At 41.4% G+C, this 14,831-nt stretch overlaps 1 protein-coding gene across 2 annotated transcripts; it reads right to left on the reverse strand.

Annotated features, from left to right (window-relative positions):
• Window positions 1-606: 606 nt before the first annotated feature.
• On the reverse strand, window positions 607-14,505 carry Naa20 (N-alpha-acetyltransferase 20, NatB catalytic subunit). Of its 2 annotated transcripts, XM_027421597.2 has the most exons (6): window positions 14,367-14,505; window positions 9,310-9,334; window positions 7,421-7,511; window positions 6,618-6,753; window positions 1,827-1,972; window positions 607-1,430 (listed from the first exon to the last, which is right to left on the reverse strand). In XM_027421597.2, the coding sequence occupies exons 1-6, from the start codon at window positions 14,417-14,419 to the stop codon at window positions 1,345-1,347; spliced, it is 537 nt and encodes a 178-aa protein (XP_027277398.1). In that variant the 5' UTR covers window positions 14,420-14,505; the 3' UTR covers window positions 607-1,344. The 2 variants fall into 2 exon arrangements, with proteins under 2 accessions (XP_027277398.1, XP_027277400.1); XM_027421599.2 differs by lacking the exons at window positions 9,310-9,334; window positions 14,367-14,505 and adding an exon at window positions 8,413-8,478 and having other exon boundaries at window positions 7,421-7,487.
• Window positions 14,506-14,831: the final 326 nt, after the last annotated feature.

Consider the following 14,831-nt stretch of genomic DNA (forward strand, 5'->3'; position numbering starts at 1 on the left):
TGTTCACCACCCAAAGCCTAGAATTGTGTTTTACCTTTAAGAACTATTAGTAAACAACTGGTTATTAAATGTCAGTATATCCATCTGAGGGAATAAAAGCTGTTTAGTAATATTACTAAATTGGGTCTTGAAAATAAGATAATTTTGGAAGTTAGAAGAAAATAGTACTACTGAGTAAATGATAGATTTTTAAGCTACCAGACCAGCACCAGGCTTGGGTGTCAGCTTAAGTCTGCAAGCAAAGAAGAAAATCTGTCATTGAATATCCTTTGAGGTAGTGCAGATTAAAGATGGAGGTGAAAGCAGGTCAGAATGCTAGTTCCATAACTAAGTCTTCCTGGGTCTGTTCTCATGTTGCTTATCCATAAGATGAAAGTTAGGGACTTTGCTCTTAACATTCACTCATAACAACTGAGTGCCAGTATGAAAGGCTTGAAGGAATCCTTATTCCTCCTTGAGAACAAGTTCATTCATTCACCCTAGCCTTAAATCGGGTGCTACCACTTGAGGGCAAGATGCCAGCCTGGGCAACAGAGCAAGACCTTATCTCAGGAAAAAAAAAAAAAGAATGCCCACACAAACACATTTTAATGGTCATTTCACATGGACTTTTTGGTTACTTCTTTAGTGCCTGAGTATTTCAATACATAGCTGTCATCTATTCCCCTTTATAGTCTCACATTGAAAGGCAGGATTGAACAGTGTTAGCAGAGGAGATCTGGGACCAGCAGTAGGAAAGGTATTATCTGGGAGGATTTTCACACTGTAAAAAGGAAGCTTAAGTATGCCAATTTTCAGATAATGCATTTACAAATGTTTTATATAAAAGTCAAAACAGAGACACCACATCCTAAACAACCCTCCATAATCCTGATTAAAAGACAACAAACTTCAGAAAACATTCATAGTCAACAGTGTATTTTACTATACATCTCAGATTTATACATTTCATATATGCTTTTAAAGCTTCAATTAACAATTCAATACAAAATAAAATATATATATATATTTATATATGTGCAGCAGTGGTTCTCAGGCACAGGATTTAGGAGGAGGGAGGGAGTCTTTCCTTGGCATATACTGCATACTGTCAACCATGATAGTGGAACGTGTCCTTCTGACTTAGCTGCCTTGATTGAATTTTACTATGGCAAACAGTTTGAACATGTATGCTATTGCTCATTGGAACGATGAGATTTGAAGTAAGTTTATAGCCTGTATTTTCATGAAGTCTTTAAGACCTAAATGATTACTTTCCTCCTAATAGAGCTCCAAGATCATCCTATGAAAATAATATGTCCACAAACTTGTCTGGAACACCTGCCTAAGAACCACTGCCTATGGTTATTCAATGTCCTCGGGCCTCACAGGATGAGGTAATGGTATGATGGATTTCTTCTCAGTGTCTCTGGAAAGTGCTTTCCTCATATCTGTTAGGAAGCAAATATTAATGTAAGCAACCAATACCAAACTTTTTAAGATCAAATGGAGTATATGGGTTAAGTTCCCATCAGATTTTGTGCCCCTCCTTGCAAACCAACCCAAGCAATATGTGCTTAAGAGACTCCCAACTGCAGGTTTGTCAGGTGCTAACCAAACCCCCAACTAGGAGTCAACTACAGAATGTTCTTTCTTAGTAAAAGTACACATCTTTACAATGAAATGATCTTTATAGAAGTTAACTTAACCAAGCAGTGGTTAACTATTAATAAGTTCATAAATGTGATGGTTTTGGATTTATTAACAGTGAGTATTTAGGCCTGTGGGAGGAAGTTTTAACTATTTTGACTTTGTCTTGGGAGTTCCTGCCATGACAAGTCGCTTACCATAGGCATCCTCGTCAGGCTCCCCGTTGCTGGCTGAGTAGTACTCTATGACTGTCCTGTAGACACTGTAACCCAACTGCTTGTACATGTTGACTGCAACTTGATTGGACACTCTTACAAAGAGATCAACAAAAAATCCACCTTTTCTTTAAAAAAGAAAAAAAAAGAAATGTTAAAACTGTTAAGAACACTTTGTTTTTTGACTAATGGTAATAACAATCTTGCAGCTGACATCTTTTATAACAAATGACCCAAGAATAGCTGCTATAGGATGTTGGTAACTGCCCTGACGTCCGTCTACTACCAGACTCTCTTTGGTTGTAATGTCTCATTTTTTTTAAAGGTCTCCACATCCTAATTTTGTGTCCAGGCTATTACCTTCCTGTTTACCACCTACAAAGGTTTAGTTTTTGGTTGTGAGCTTTATAAGCACAGTCACAGTTTGGGGATTCCTTTGTGAGCACTGAGCCTCCTGAGTTGCTGGAACTAGTATCCTCACCTTGTTTAGACTTTCACTGCATGAATACCAACTTGCCCATGGTCCTCTGGAAATACTTCAGTTCTATTAGAAAAGATATTATTATAGATACTTTTGTTGAGCATCCCATGATACAATGTCTAATTAGGGATATACCTTTGCTGTGTCATTGTGTATGTACACTGTCAGCCTGATTTAGATATAATCTGTTTATACCAGGTACATTCCTAGTGTATTAGAACTGGTGTCTTGATGTGACATTAATTTGTATTTCTAATTAACTAATGAGATGATTGTGTTGACCATTTAGATTTCTTTCTGTACAGCACTGAGTGCCCTTTGTTTCCTAATCGCTATTCTCTTGTGTGTGTGTGCTAAATATTTTACAATGGTTGAGTTTTCTGCAAACTTTTGGGTTGGTTATCTTTGGGTGAGCAAAACTACTCCACTTAGTTAATGGGAGTAATGAGCCTTCTGTGTATGGTTAGCACTGTTTACATTTACAGCCTGCTTAAGAAGTTCTGTTCACTGAGGTCATGAACATGCTTTCCATCATTATACTCAAAGTTTCTTTCCACATCCATGTTTTTAATAAATCTAACATTTGTATGTAATTAAGTAGTAACCAGGGAAACACTTGTCCCATCATCTTTATGAAAAATCTACCTTTCCACTCGCAGCTTCAGGTATGTCAGGTCCTCTTTCTTTAACAGCTGCTCCAGCACCAATAGTCTATACCACACACTGGACATGATAGGGCAAATCTACCCACTGTTAAAGAGTATTTTGTCATATTTTTGTTGTTGTTTGTTTTTTCCTTGTTTCTACCTTAACACTACCCCCCACCCCCGCCACCACCCAGTAGGATTCTGGCTGTAAGTACATTGGCCCTACAGTCAGTCACAAAACTTACAGCTAGTTTATTTCCATGTAGGTCTGGCACTTTAATGTCTCCCCATAAAATTTTATAAACATTAAGGAGTACTCCTGCATAGTTTTGTTTAGATTTTTCTCAAACATACTAATACTTTGATACCTCACCTCTTTGTAGGTTTTTAAACTCCATTGTTTCTAACTAGTTCTAAATACTTATGCAGTCTGTCTGCAACAGCAATTTGGTTGCCTCTCAGTCCTCTTCCATTCTTCCTTATATTCTGAAGAGGGACTGACTGGTCTTTGTCCCTGGTTGCAGATTATCATTAAATATTCTACAGGGTTTCGTAGAAACTTTTCAGGTTAAGATGCTCTCCTCACTTCTGGTCTCTAATTTGTTATCTACACTACATCGAATGAGTAACAGTCAAACACTGGCTCCTGGTGTATTCTTTTGACTCGCTGAAGCCATTAACCAGCAGTTTTTCTGCAACTTGTGCACTCTGGTGACATTTCCTCATATCTTCCTTCCTTACATTATCAAGGACACATTAGCCTAAAGACTGGTTTTGCTTTTGTAAAACCAACCTTACTTTAGTGACCCCCTTTACACAGACACTTCGTCCAGTCTTATTACTGTGGATAGCCCAGACTGGCCTTGGATTCACAATCCTTCTGCATGATAGGATACAGGTGTGAGCTACCACAACTAACCTGGAAAGCTGCCATAGCTTTTGTTGTAGAAGAAGTCTATCGACTACTATGATAGGGTTGACTTGCAAACTATTTCCTTTTGCACTACCCTCATGCTAAGAATAGCTTTTAAACTGTTTGCTTAGATAGAAACCTATGCAAGAGACCCTATGTGGTTACAGACTCTTTCCCCTCTGCCCTGGAAAAGGTTTGCTGCTGTATGTTCTTTACCTTACTTCATTTCCACCTGACAGTTTTTACAAAGAAGCACATTCAGCTCTCATTAGCCACTTATCCATTTTTTTCTTGTAGTATCCAGAGTATATAAATAACATTATTCCATTTTGATGATTAAGTTTTTTTAAAAAATCTTTGTGAGGGGGCTGGAGAGATGGCTCAGTGGTTAAGAGCACAGGCTGTTGTTCCAGAGGTCCCGAGTTCAATTCCCATCAACCATATGGTGGCTCACAACCACCTTAAATGAGATCTGGTGCCCTCTGCTGGCATGCAGGCACAAGACTGTATACGTAATAAATAAATAAAACCTTAAAAAAAAAAAATCTTTGTGAATGTGAGCATGCCACAGTGCACATGTGGGTTCAGAACACCCATGGGTCTCTGTCTTCCCGCCTTGCTTGTTCTCCACTCTGTACAGCCAGCTGTCTGACTTATGGGTTTCTGCCAATTCTTGTCTCTACCTCCCATCTTGGCTATGAGCTTTGTACATAGATTCTGGGGATATGAACTCAGGCCCTCACGCTTGTAGTTTATTGGTATGCAGTGGCCCCTTTCTGTGATAGTAAACTCTAATATAAATATTCCACCATAATGTAAATACTATCAATATGAGGACATCAACTTCCTTTTGGCTATAATTTGTAAGATAATTTAGTATTTTTTATTTTCAATCTTTATAGTCTTACATATATTTTCTATAAGAAGAATATGCATTATTTTTCTTTTGGGTACTGCTGGGGATGGAATCTAGGGTCTTATACTTGACTACTGAGCTGCATCCTTAGCCCATGTCTGTCTTTTCACTGTAGTCATTAGTCATTCATAGTTACTTAATTTTCTCTTTTACATTGATTTTATTTTTTACTCTTATTTTTCTCTTTTAAATCATTTTTTTTATTTTTCACTCCTATGTGACTATTATATTCCACTTGATTTAATGTGCATCCAAAAAAGACATGAATATAGTACTTATATGTGTGTACACTCACACAAAATGAAGCCTCAGAAATTGGAACGAAAGACAGATTAGTAATTTTCTACCTAAACAGATAGAATATAAGACCTAATAATAAGATCCATATAAGCTATAAGCCTAAGCTTATAGCTTGTTAGAAGCCATTTCCTCTTTGACTGTCTATTATACAGTAATGTCATTAATAAATGTGTGTACATTCTATCTTGCTAAAATTTTTCTTCCTAATATTCAGTCCAGGGAGAACTTTAAAAACATCACAAAGACTTCTTTTTTACTAAAACTATTCCGTTGCCAGGAGTGATGACACATGCCTTTAATCCCAACACTCCAGAGTCAGAGGCAGGTGGATCTCTGAGTTGGAGACCAGCCTGGTCTAACAAAGCAAGTTCCAGCATAGCCAGGGCTGTTAAAGTATTTCCTTTCTTTGAATGAGCAGATCTGCAGTTTGGCTCAGAGCATTCATGACTAGTTACATCTTTAGAAATTGCCTTTATTAAAATCTGATAGTTCTGTGGAAACAAAGCCTCTACATCTATAACCATCCCTTCATACCATTCTTTCAGGCAGAGGGAAAAACAGCAACTTAACAAATGCCAGACACAGGTATCTTCTGTCCCTTATAGGAAATGGGGGAAGACTTCTTTTTACATTACTATGCTGCTTTTCAATCTCTCACAGTGAGTGAGATGCAGTAACAGGTTTCTTTAAAAAGCCATATTATTGGCAGTTACCAAACTGCACTGAGTGCCTCAAACTCAGAAGGGCCTCAGGATGTTTGATTTTAAGACAGGAGTCTCACTATGTATATATACATGGTTGACGTGGCATTTACTATCAGACCAGGGTGACCTCAAAATCAAGGTCTGTCTGCTTTAAAGGCATATCCACCCTGGCCACAGGCTATTCAGATGCTTGGGGGAAAACATCCAAACTCCACACATCCATTACTGTTACATTTCCTTTTGACGACACCCCTATTATGAAATGGCTTCTCACACTTGCTGCTATGATTAAACTACTAACTTACATGAAAACCAGTGGAAATGGGTTACGTTGCATGTGCTTCCAGGTTTAAGAAGTCAGTGTTCAACAATGTACTTCTCCCTCAGTAGTAGATGACCATAGTTAAAAAAAAATAAAGGACTTAGCATTTCTATTTTTCTATAGATGGCTACTAGAACAGAAACAAATTCAAAACCGAACTACTTTAGGCCTAGAGATATCTCCCATAGTGCCAAGAACACCAAAGACCTTCCTTGAAAGGTTGGTCATCTTTGATTCCAACCAGTCATCTAGCTCAAAGGTCTATGGCTGGTCACACTGCTTTTGTTTGTTGTCAATAGCAAAGGAGCAGCAATGGCCCCACTGTGAATTTGACAGAATTGTAGAACTACTACAAGCTGGAAATGAAATTCCTCAATCTAAAGCCATGACAGTTCCACGCACTTAGAAAAAGAAAACACTCTTCAGATATTCAGCAGCAAAAGAAACAGGGCTCATAAGTCACTCACTGTATTTAAAAAATGGCTCTCACCTTTCTGAAATTTCCTCTAGTAACTCCATAAGTTTAGCAGCCAAGCCAAGACGGCGGAATTCAGGGGCAACAGACAGAGCTGTGACGTGTCCATGCCACTCTTCCCTAGCTACTGAGCCTTCTGCTTTACCCATAACTGCCAACAGAAAATTGCATCAAAATTAAAACACTAACTTGCACATAAATGTAGGATTACTGTTTGTCATTCATCTTTTATAATAAAATGTACCAATGTTGTAATTTTTAAATACTACTGTCAAGCTAATGATTAATACTTTGATTTGAAACTCCACTTGCAAATAAATGATATTCTATACCTACTTCTAAAGCCAAACTTAAAATATTTAAGAATGATAAGCTAAAAACCAAGATAGAAGACTAAGGATACTTTTTGTCTGAATAAGCTACATTTGAAATAGTTTAGGATTCACTGTCAAATAGCTACATTTGAAATTACATTCTATTTACAATGTATATATAATCGTAGCAATTTATAGTGTAGGTTGTTAGAAATTAGTTAAGTGCATATGTTTTAATCACTGCATTATATATCAAGCAAACCATACAGAAATATACAGAATGAAAGATCCAAAAAGACGTAAATCATGTCTGTTAGGTTCACCACTCTATTCTTGCCTAGCACGAGGCTGAACAAAGAAGACACATGGTAATGTGTTGGTAACTGATCAGAAAATAAAATTCCATCCTTCACCATTTACATAAAAGTCTAGGGAGTAAAGCAGACTGAAACCTATATTAAAATCTCTACTCACCCAAAAAAGTACTAGTGGTACTGTACTTACTATAACCCATTAGTTCTCCTCCAGGTGCCTCTGCAACGATGAAATACTCTGGCCAGTGGGCAAGGTACTGTAAGTAAAAAGGAATCCCATACTAGACCTGTTAAGGAATATGCAGAGTAATAAGCAGCAAAAGTTTCCTCATTACAGGGTATATTGGGGGTGTATAAGGCGATCATTTAAATATATCCTGTTAGACAGCCAGGCACAGTGGTACATGCCTTTAATCCCAGCACTCAGGAGGCACTGGGATCTCTATGAGTTTGAGGCCAACCTGGTCTATATAGTGAGTTCTGGTGTAATCACATAAGAAGATGCTATTAATCATAACTTTTACTAAAAAGTTCCAGGGGAAAAAACCTCATCAGGGCTAGTCTTCACACTCTCCTCTAAAGGGCAGTCTTTCTTCCAGAACTTATCTGGGCAGGCCAGCTGCTCTTCCTGCCATCTAGCAACTAACACCACAACCCTTCTTCTGCTTGACAGAGGAACCCAGAGACCTCCCATAAACATCCCTACTCCCTACATAAACACTAGGGCTTATCCATTCAAAGCAGGTTGATTTGCAGTCTACTATTCTCCCTATTTTACTTTACAGTGAAAACTTCCATAATACCTAGGCATACCAGTAAGTACTCTGAGGCCTTTCTGCTTTTTGTACTTCCTGTTTCTGATATCGCCTCCTGATGCTTGCGTGTATTTGTTAAATTCTGTTGCTGTACAACACTCCTTTACATGGGGACACAACTTAAATACCTCATCCCTCTACCAGGGGACATCTAGGTCATTACTAACTTCTAAAGAACAAAACAAAGGAAAAAAGCTGTCCCTCAAGACAGCTTAATTTATTTACCATTTCCTAACTGGCAAATGATTTTCCAAATTTTCAATATAATTCTCTTAAACTTTTGTGATGCCACTCTTTTGTAAAAGGACAATACCCAAACTCTTAAGAGCCACAGGCAGTATGTAAATTAATCAACAGAGATGTATACCTGTAAAAAGAATTTCTTAAATGAGTGGTGAGCCCGATTTGGTCCATGCATCTGCTATTTGCCAAACCATGAAGTAAAGTGCTTGTTTGTTCTTATTTTCAGCATTCAGGAAATGGAAATACCAAGTATTCTTCTAAAACCTTTCCAGAAAGATTGTGCTAGATGACTACAGCACTAGCAGTCTCTAAGAAGGTGCCTTAACTTCCCCAGCAGCAGCACTGAGTTGTATCTTTTTAAAATTATGGATAATCCTGATACATTAAACTGGGTTCTCAGATGATTTTAGTGTGCATGTATCTTCTGACTGGTGAGCCTCCTCTGCCCTTTTAAGCTACCAGTTAATTCCCCAACCTATCAGCAGTAGTCAGTGGAACATGGACTAGAAATCCTATTACCCAGTATTCACACCAGCAACAAAAAACGTCAGAGGGGGATACTGGACAGCTGGAAAGGGCCGTATAGTGCTTCCCAAAGAGTTCGCTAGCAGTCTAGACCACCAAGAGCCAGTCGATCCTGAGCAGGACTGCTGGAGACATCGTGGAGTAGGTAGACCCTAAGCTACCTCTCCGCTCTAGATTTGGTTCACAGCAGAGGGAGGCAGGCCTCAAATCGCCGTTCTGTTGCTGCTGTGGTTTCCTGTGCAAGACCAGGGTGGGCAGCAGAGCTACAGGATTACTGTCGTAAAAGCCATCACATTCATAGTTTGTGGGCAATTGTAAGACAAAGACCACTCTCACTCTCACTTTGTAACTGCTTTCAATGATGCTTACCCTGTTCAAAAACCTATGTGTTTAAACTTTTTCAGTACTCATCTGTTTTTTTCCTTCTGTTTCTCCAATTTTCTTTTTCTTCATAAATAATTCTTAGTTTTACTTTTTTTTTCTGAAAAAAGGATACAGTTTCTGTAAGTGGATCCAAGTTACTGAAAGAAACAAGAAATGGCAAGAATAAGAATTCCTAAATTCAATTTAAGTAATCTTGTGAAAACTAGAAAGACTGTTAATCAAAACAAAATGTGGACTAGGCGAGGTAGAACACACCCTGAATTCCAGCACTCGTAGGGGCAGAAACAGGTGATCTCTACAGAGAGAATTCCAGGACAGCCAGGCTTACACAAAGAAACCCTGCCTCGAAAGCCAAACAAACAAAAACCAAAATTTATTTCTTCTACAACTCTAAAACCAACTGAGAACCAAAGAAAATGATTTAAATGACCCAGTAGCCACATGTGGCACCAATGAAGGGATCTGTACTTTTCCATTTAACTGCTTCTTTACAGGCAGAATTTTAGCTAATTTCTATAAGCTAACTTCTATAACCCCTGCCTATCTCTGGGCCTTCCCTTATGATTTACCCCTTCTCAATGAGAGTACTCCCCTACCTCCACTTTCCCCCCCCCACTACTACAAATCATTATGGACCCCCATGCACTTTCAACCCAATTTCATTGTCCCTCCATTCTTCTACCCCATTAACCAACAAATCCTGGTGCTGTGGAGAACTACAGGTCCCATCCCACAACCCCAAATTGAATGTTCTTGAAAACCATCTCTCACCCTTCACTTCCCTATTCAGTCTTTTGCAACTACTTCCCTTTCTTGTCAATCTTTGAACTCTGAAAGGCATCAGGTAGTCATACTACATTCCTCTAGTCCAGCGGTTCTCAACCTTTTGAGTTTCAACCTGGAGTGTTATGAAAATATCTCTTACATCCTAAGAGGATGGAACTTCTGCTGGACCTCTAGGCCAGAGTTGTTAATAGACCTGACTTGTTGGCCTACTTACTGTATGCTCATCCTGTTTAACTTGCATTTAACAATCAACCTTACTGGCCTTAGATCTCCCATGTAATCAAGTTTTAGAACCCATATATAGCTGTAACCTTAAGTTATATACTCTGTCACATCCCTGACAAGAACAGTGCATGTGTATCACTTTCAGAAAGCAGCAAATACAGAGGTTGAAAGCAATCTCCCAAAATGAATATCCTCCATGAATATCGAATATACTGTTTGGACATTGGTTGATAAACAACGATGTGTGTGATGCTGTTTGTTGTCTTGGTCAATTGGGATCAGCTGGAAACAGGGACTGAACTTTGTAAAAAACTGTTACAGATTTCTGTAAAGTATCCCTTCTTCTTTCCCCATGTGATGCTTTTTGTGCTGTTCAATAAAGACAGAGTGAAACCCCTTGTGAAGGACAGAAACAGAACACAGGAACAGGGACACATTCACAAGACAGCCTTCAGGCAGGCAGAGATGGAGACTCATGCAACAGTCAGACAGGATGGAGGACACAGGGAACATGAGTGGAGACTCCAACTCTGGACTTGCTCCTGCTTAAATGACACTAAGGGGAAGTGCTTTTATTTCTTTTCTTCATGCAACACCAACATTATTGGTAACTGGGAGTTTTGTGTTTAATCCTTTTGAAAACCCACTATACTCAAACCTATTGTATTTATTTATATAGTGTACTGGCTTATTTTTGTCAGTATAAACCTAGACAATTGGGAAGAGGCAATCTCATAAAACTGGCCTGTAGACAAGTCTATGAAGCATTTTCTTGACCAATTAATGGTTGATGTGGGTCCCCTGTGGGTGGTGCCACTCCTAGGCAGATAATTCTAGTGTGTATAAGAAAGCAAACTGGCGGGGTGGGGGGGGTGGGGAGTGGGGCTGGCGCACACCTTTAATCCCAGCACTTGGGAGGCAGAGGCAGGGGGGTCTTTGTGAATTCGAAACCAGCCTGGTCTACCAGAGCTAGTTCCAGGCCAGCCTCCAAAGCCACAGAGAAACCCTGTCTCAAAAACAAAACAAAAAGCTACCTGAGAAAGCCAGGGGAAGAAGCCAGCAACCAGTTCTGCTTCACTTCCTGCCTCGGCTTCCCTCAGTTGATTAACTCAGGATATTGGTCAGTGTTTTATCACGGCAATAGAAACCTTAAGCTATATGGCCTATACATTCTCAATTTTAAGTTCTTCATTTAAAAATAAATACATTATATATTGACATGAATAATTTTGTCAAGAGATATAGTGATGTAAACAAAAACCAAGTGATGGTAGCGTTGTCATTTCCAGTGTCTGGTTTAAAAGAAACAGTTGACTTCTCTAGTGCTTGTGATGCTTGTGATCCAGAGATTACACGCCTGCAAAACAAGCCCCTTAGCACCGAGGACAGCTTTGATCTTACAGAAGTCATGAACTAATTCTGAGGACTTCCAGGTGCTGTGGCCCTGCCCTGTAGAGCCCCACCCTCCACTGCTTAACTACTTCACATTTTTGGCTCACCTCAACTCTCTAACAGGCTGCCCTTCCTCTAGCTCCTTACATGCAATAAATCATTGGGGAACTTTGCCAAAGGCCTAAGGCTGACCACACCCACCTAAAAGCACCTGCTTCCCTTCTGCCATTACCCAGGCTGGCAGACTCCACCCTCCTCACCACTCAGGGCACTGCCCTCAGTTCTTTCTCTCCTGTATTTGCAGTTCTACCTCTCTGCTGAAATGAATGTACAGACACGGCACACACTTGAGCACACACTTGACCACACCACCCGACAATTCCCCACTCCTATGTGGAGTCCTCCTGTTAGTTGGCTTCTGGAACCCCAACCCGGATTTCCTTCCACCTCTTGGTTTAGCATTTGGCACTGAGGAGATATTGTAGAGCTAGTTCTGTTTTCATTTTTTAAGAATATTCATTCCATCGTTGATGTCACCTAGCTTCCTGGCCACCTGTCAACTATCTTCAGAGTGCTGATCCTTAAAATCCACTGGGCATCTCAGTGCACTTTTCAGAGACGCCTCCCAGACCCAGGCCTCAAAACTCTCAGGCCCATCTCTTAAGCTGTGGCACCTGACTAGGCTCCCACTGCATGGGCTACTTCTATCCAGATAAATAGATACTGCACTTACCCAAAGAGTCCCCGGCCCAGGTGGTATTCATGATTCATCTATCTTCCCCGACATCTTTCTTCAGTGACATTTTCCCTGAATACCCTATCCAAAGCTGTGTCCCTTCTCGATAGTGTTTATTCCCTGCTTCTTGTCTGTCTGTCTGTCTGTCTGTCTCTCTCTCTCTCTCTGTCTTATATATATATATATATATATATATATATTATATATATATTATCCTCTCTTATCTGTACATATTACACACCCACCTGTTCTCTATAACTTCTATAGACACCAACTGATTTCTACTCACTGCTGTGTCCCCAGCAACAGCACATATGTAAAATGATCCACACTGGTTGCTTCTTTCAATCCCTGTACCATCACCTAACCCTGTGACTCACTGTTTCCCAACATGGCCTATTAACCCCATTATTGGCGTTAATGAGAAGAGGCGTTACCAAGCCAGGTGTCCGTGTGCATTTTCCTTCTACTTTATCCGTTCCCATATTAAACCACTGTCCCCTCCTAAATCTTCAAAACTGATTCTCCAGTCTAGTCCTGAAGCTTCAGGCACTGTATCAGCTACACAGCATCTCCCATGATTCTAGGCCACTGCCAAGGCCTCCTCAATGGCTTACCTGCCTGCTTCATCTCCCCTAGTCAATCACGGAGTACGCATTGACTCAGAACTCAGACTGAAGTATTTTTAAACACCATGTGTCTGTACCTTTACAGTATCTGCCCCCCCCCCCATATTCCCTAAACAACCGTATTGGAAGAATTTCTAAAACATGTACATTGTATTGGTACAACCTCCCACATAAACAGAAAGCGCCCCCCCCCCCACCGCCTTTTTTGTTTTTTCAAAACAGTTTCTCTTGTGTAACAGACCTGGCTGTCCTGAAACTCACTTTGTAGACCAGGCTGGCCTCGAACTTACAAGAGATCTACCTGCCTCTGCCTCTGCCTCCCGAGCGCCGAGATTAAAGGTGTGCGCCACCACCAGCAGTCCCCCATGTTTTCTTTATCAAGCCTCAGTCACAGTTATCTCATCCCAGAGTTTTATTTATTTATTTATTTATTTATTTTTATTTATTTATTTATTTGCATACCCACCCCCACCCCGAGACAGGGTTTCTCTGTGTAGCCCTAGCTATCTTAGAACTCCATCTGTAGACCAGTCTGGCCTCAACTCAGAGATCCGCCTGTCTCTGCCTCCCGAATGCTGGGATTAAAAGCGCGCTGGGATTAACAGCCGTGTGCTACTGCTGCCCGGCTCATTCCTGAGTTCTTTCCCTTCTGAAACCTGGATCACCCGGTCCGTAGTTCTCACTGCTCTGTCCTATATAAATGATAAGACTTATGTCAAGCGAATAATCGAGGTTTTGTGTCTACAGGACTTCACCGTGAGATGCTTAGTTTTTTAAACGGTCATAAATTTCCAAACTAAACTTTTTTCTTTCAAAAAGGGAGAGGGAGAACTGCAAATCACAGGTCTTTTAAACCAGTACTGAAAAGAAACCCCACAGCACAGGGGTTTCCTGGGCACAGTGCACCCCCCGCTTCCCCCCGCCCCCTCACCCACCAAAATGTAGTCCAGTATAGTGAGGCATGCCTTTAATGCCAGCACTAGGAAGACAGAGGCAGAAGGATCTGGGCGTTCGAGGCCATCCTGGTCTACACAGTGAGTTCCAGGAAGCCAGGAATACAAAGTGAGACACTATCTTTTCTATTTTTAAGCAATCTACTTTGGGGCGCTCAGCTACAGTAACACAACTTGCTGTGAGGGCCCTGAGCACAAGGTTACTTCACTGGGATACAATTTAACCAGGACCGCGCCGGGTGCCGGCCCACCCTCCGCTGTGAACCCATGGCGGGGCGCGGGCGCACGGTGTCCAGCCCGGGCTCCGCATCTCCCCAGAGCACCCCGAGCACCGCGCCTCGGCCAAGGTCACCGGCCAGCGCGCCCGCGCAGCGCCCACCCGGCCCACGGCCCGCGAGGCTGACCCCGGCCCGCGCCGCGGGGGGAGCGGCTGCGGCGCCTCACTCACATGTTGTTGAAGCGGAACAGATCGTCGCAGGTGAAGGCCCGGAGCGTGGTCATCGCGCCGCAGCCAGCCTCCAAGCCCGCTCAGCGCGACCCCGCGCCCGCGCTACCGGAAGTGCTCGCGCGCGCGGCCGCCATGGGGCGGGACAAAGAACTACTTCCGGACCAGAGGTTGCTGGGCAACAAGAGTAGCGACGCAGCTCTCTCTGGCGGTGGAATTCAGCAATTGCCTTGGTGCTCCTCACCTGCAGACCTTTTCCAGAAAACGGACAGAATGATCTGTCAGCAAAGAGGAAAAACCTGGGGTCAGGAAACCAAATCATAAAAGCGGGCTTCAAAACCACAAAGATGCTTCACAGTGTGAGCCAGGAAGTGATCCCTGAAAGGACGGCTCAGGGCCTCATTTCTCAACCACTATCATGAGCCAGGGATGTCATCTTAAGTTTTCTGGTACCACGTTAAAGTTATA

The sequence above is a fragment of the Cricetulus griseus genome, chromosome 6 (genome assembly GCF_003668045.3).
Source record: "Cricetulus griseus strain 17A/GY chromosome 6, alternate assembly CriGri-PICRH-1.0, whole genome shotgun sequence".
Classification (NCBI taxonomy): Eukaryota; Metazoa; Chordata; class Mammalia; order Rodentia; family Cricetidae; genus Cricetulus; species Cricetulus griseus.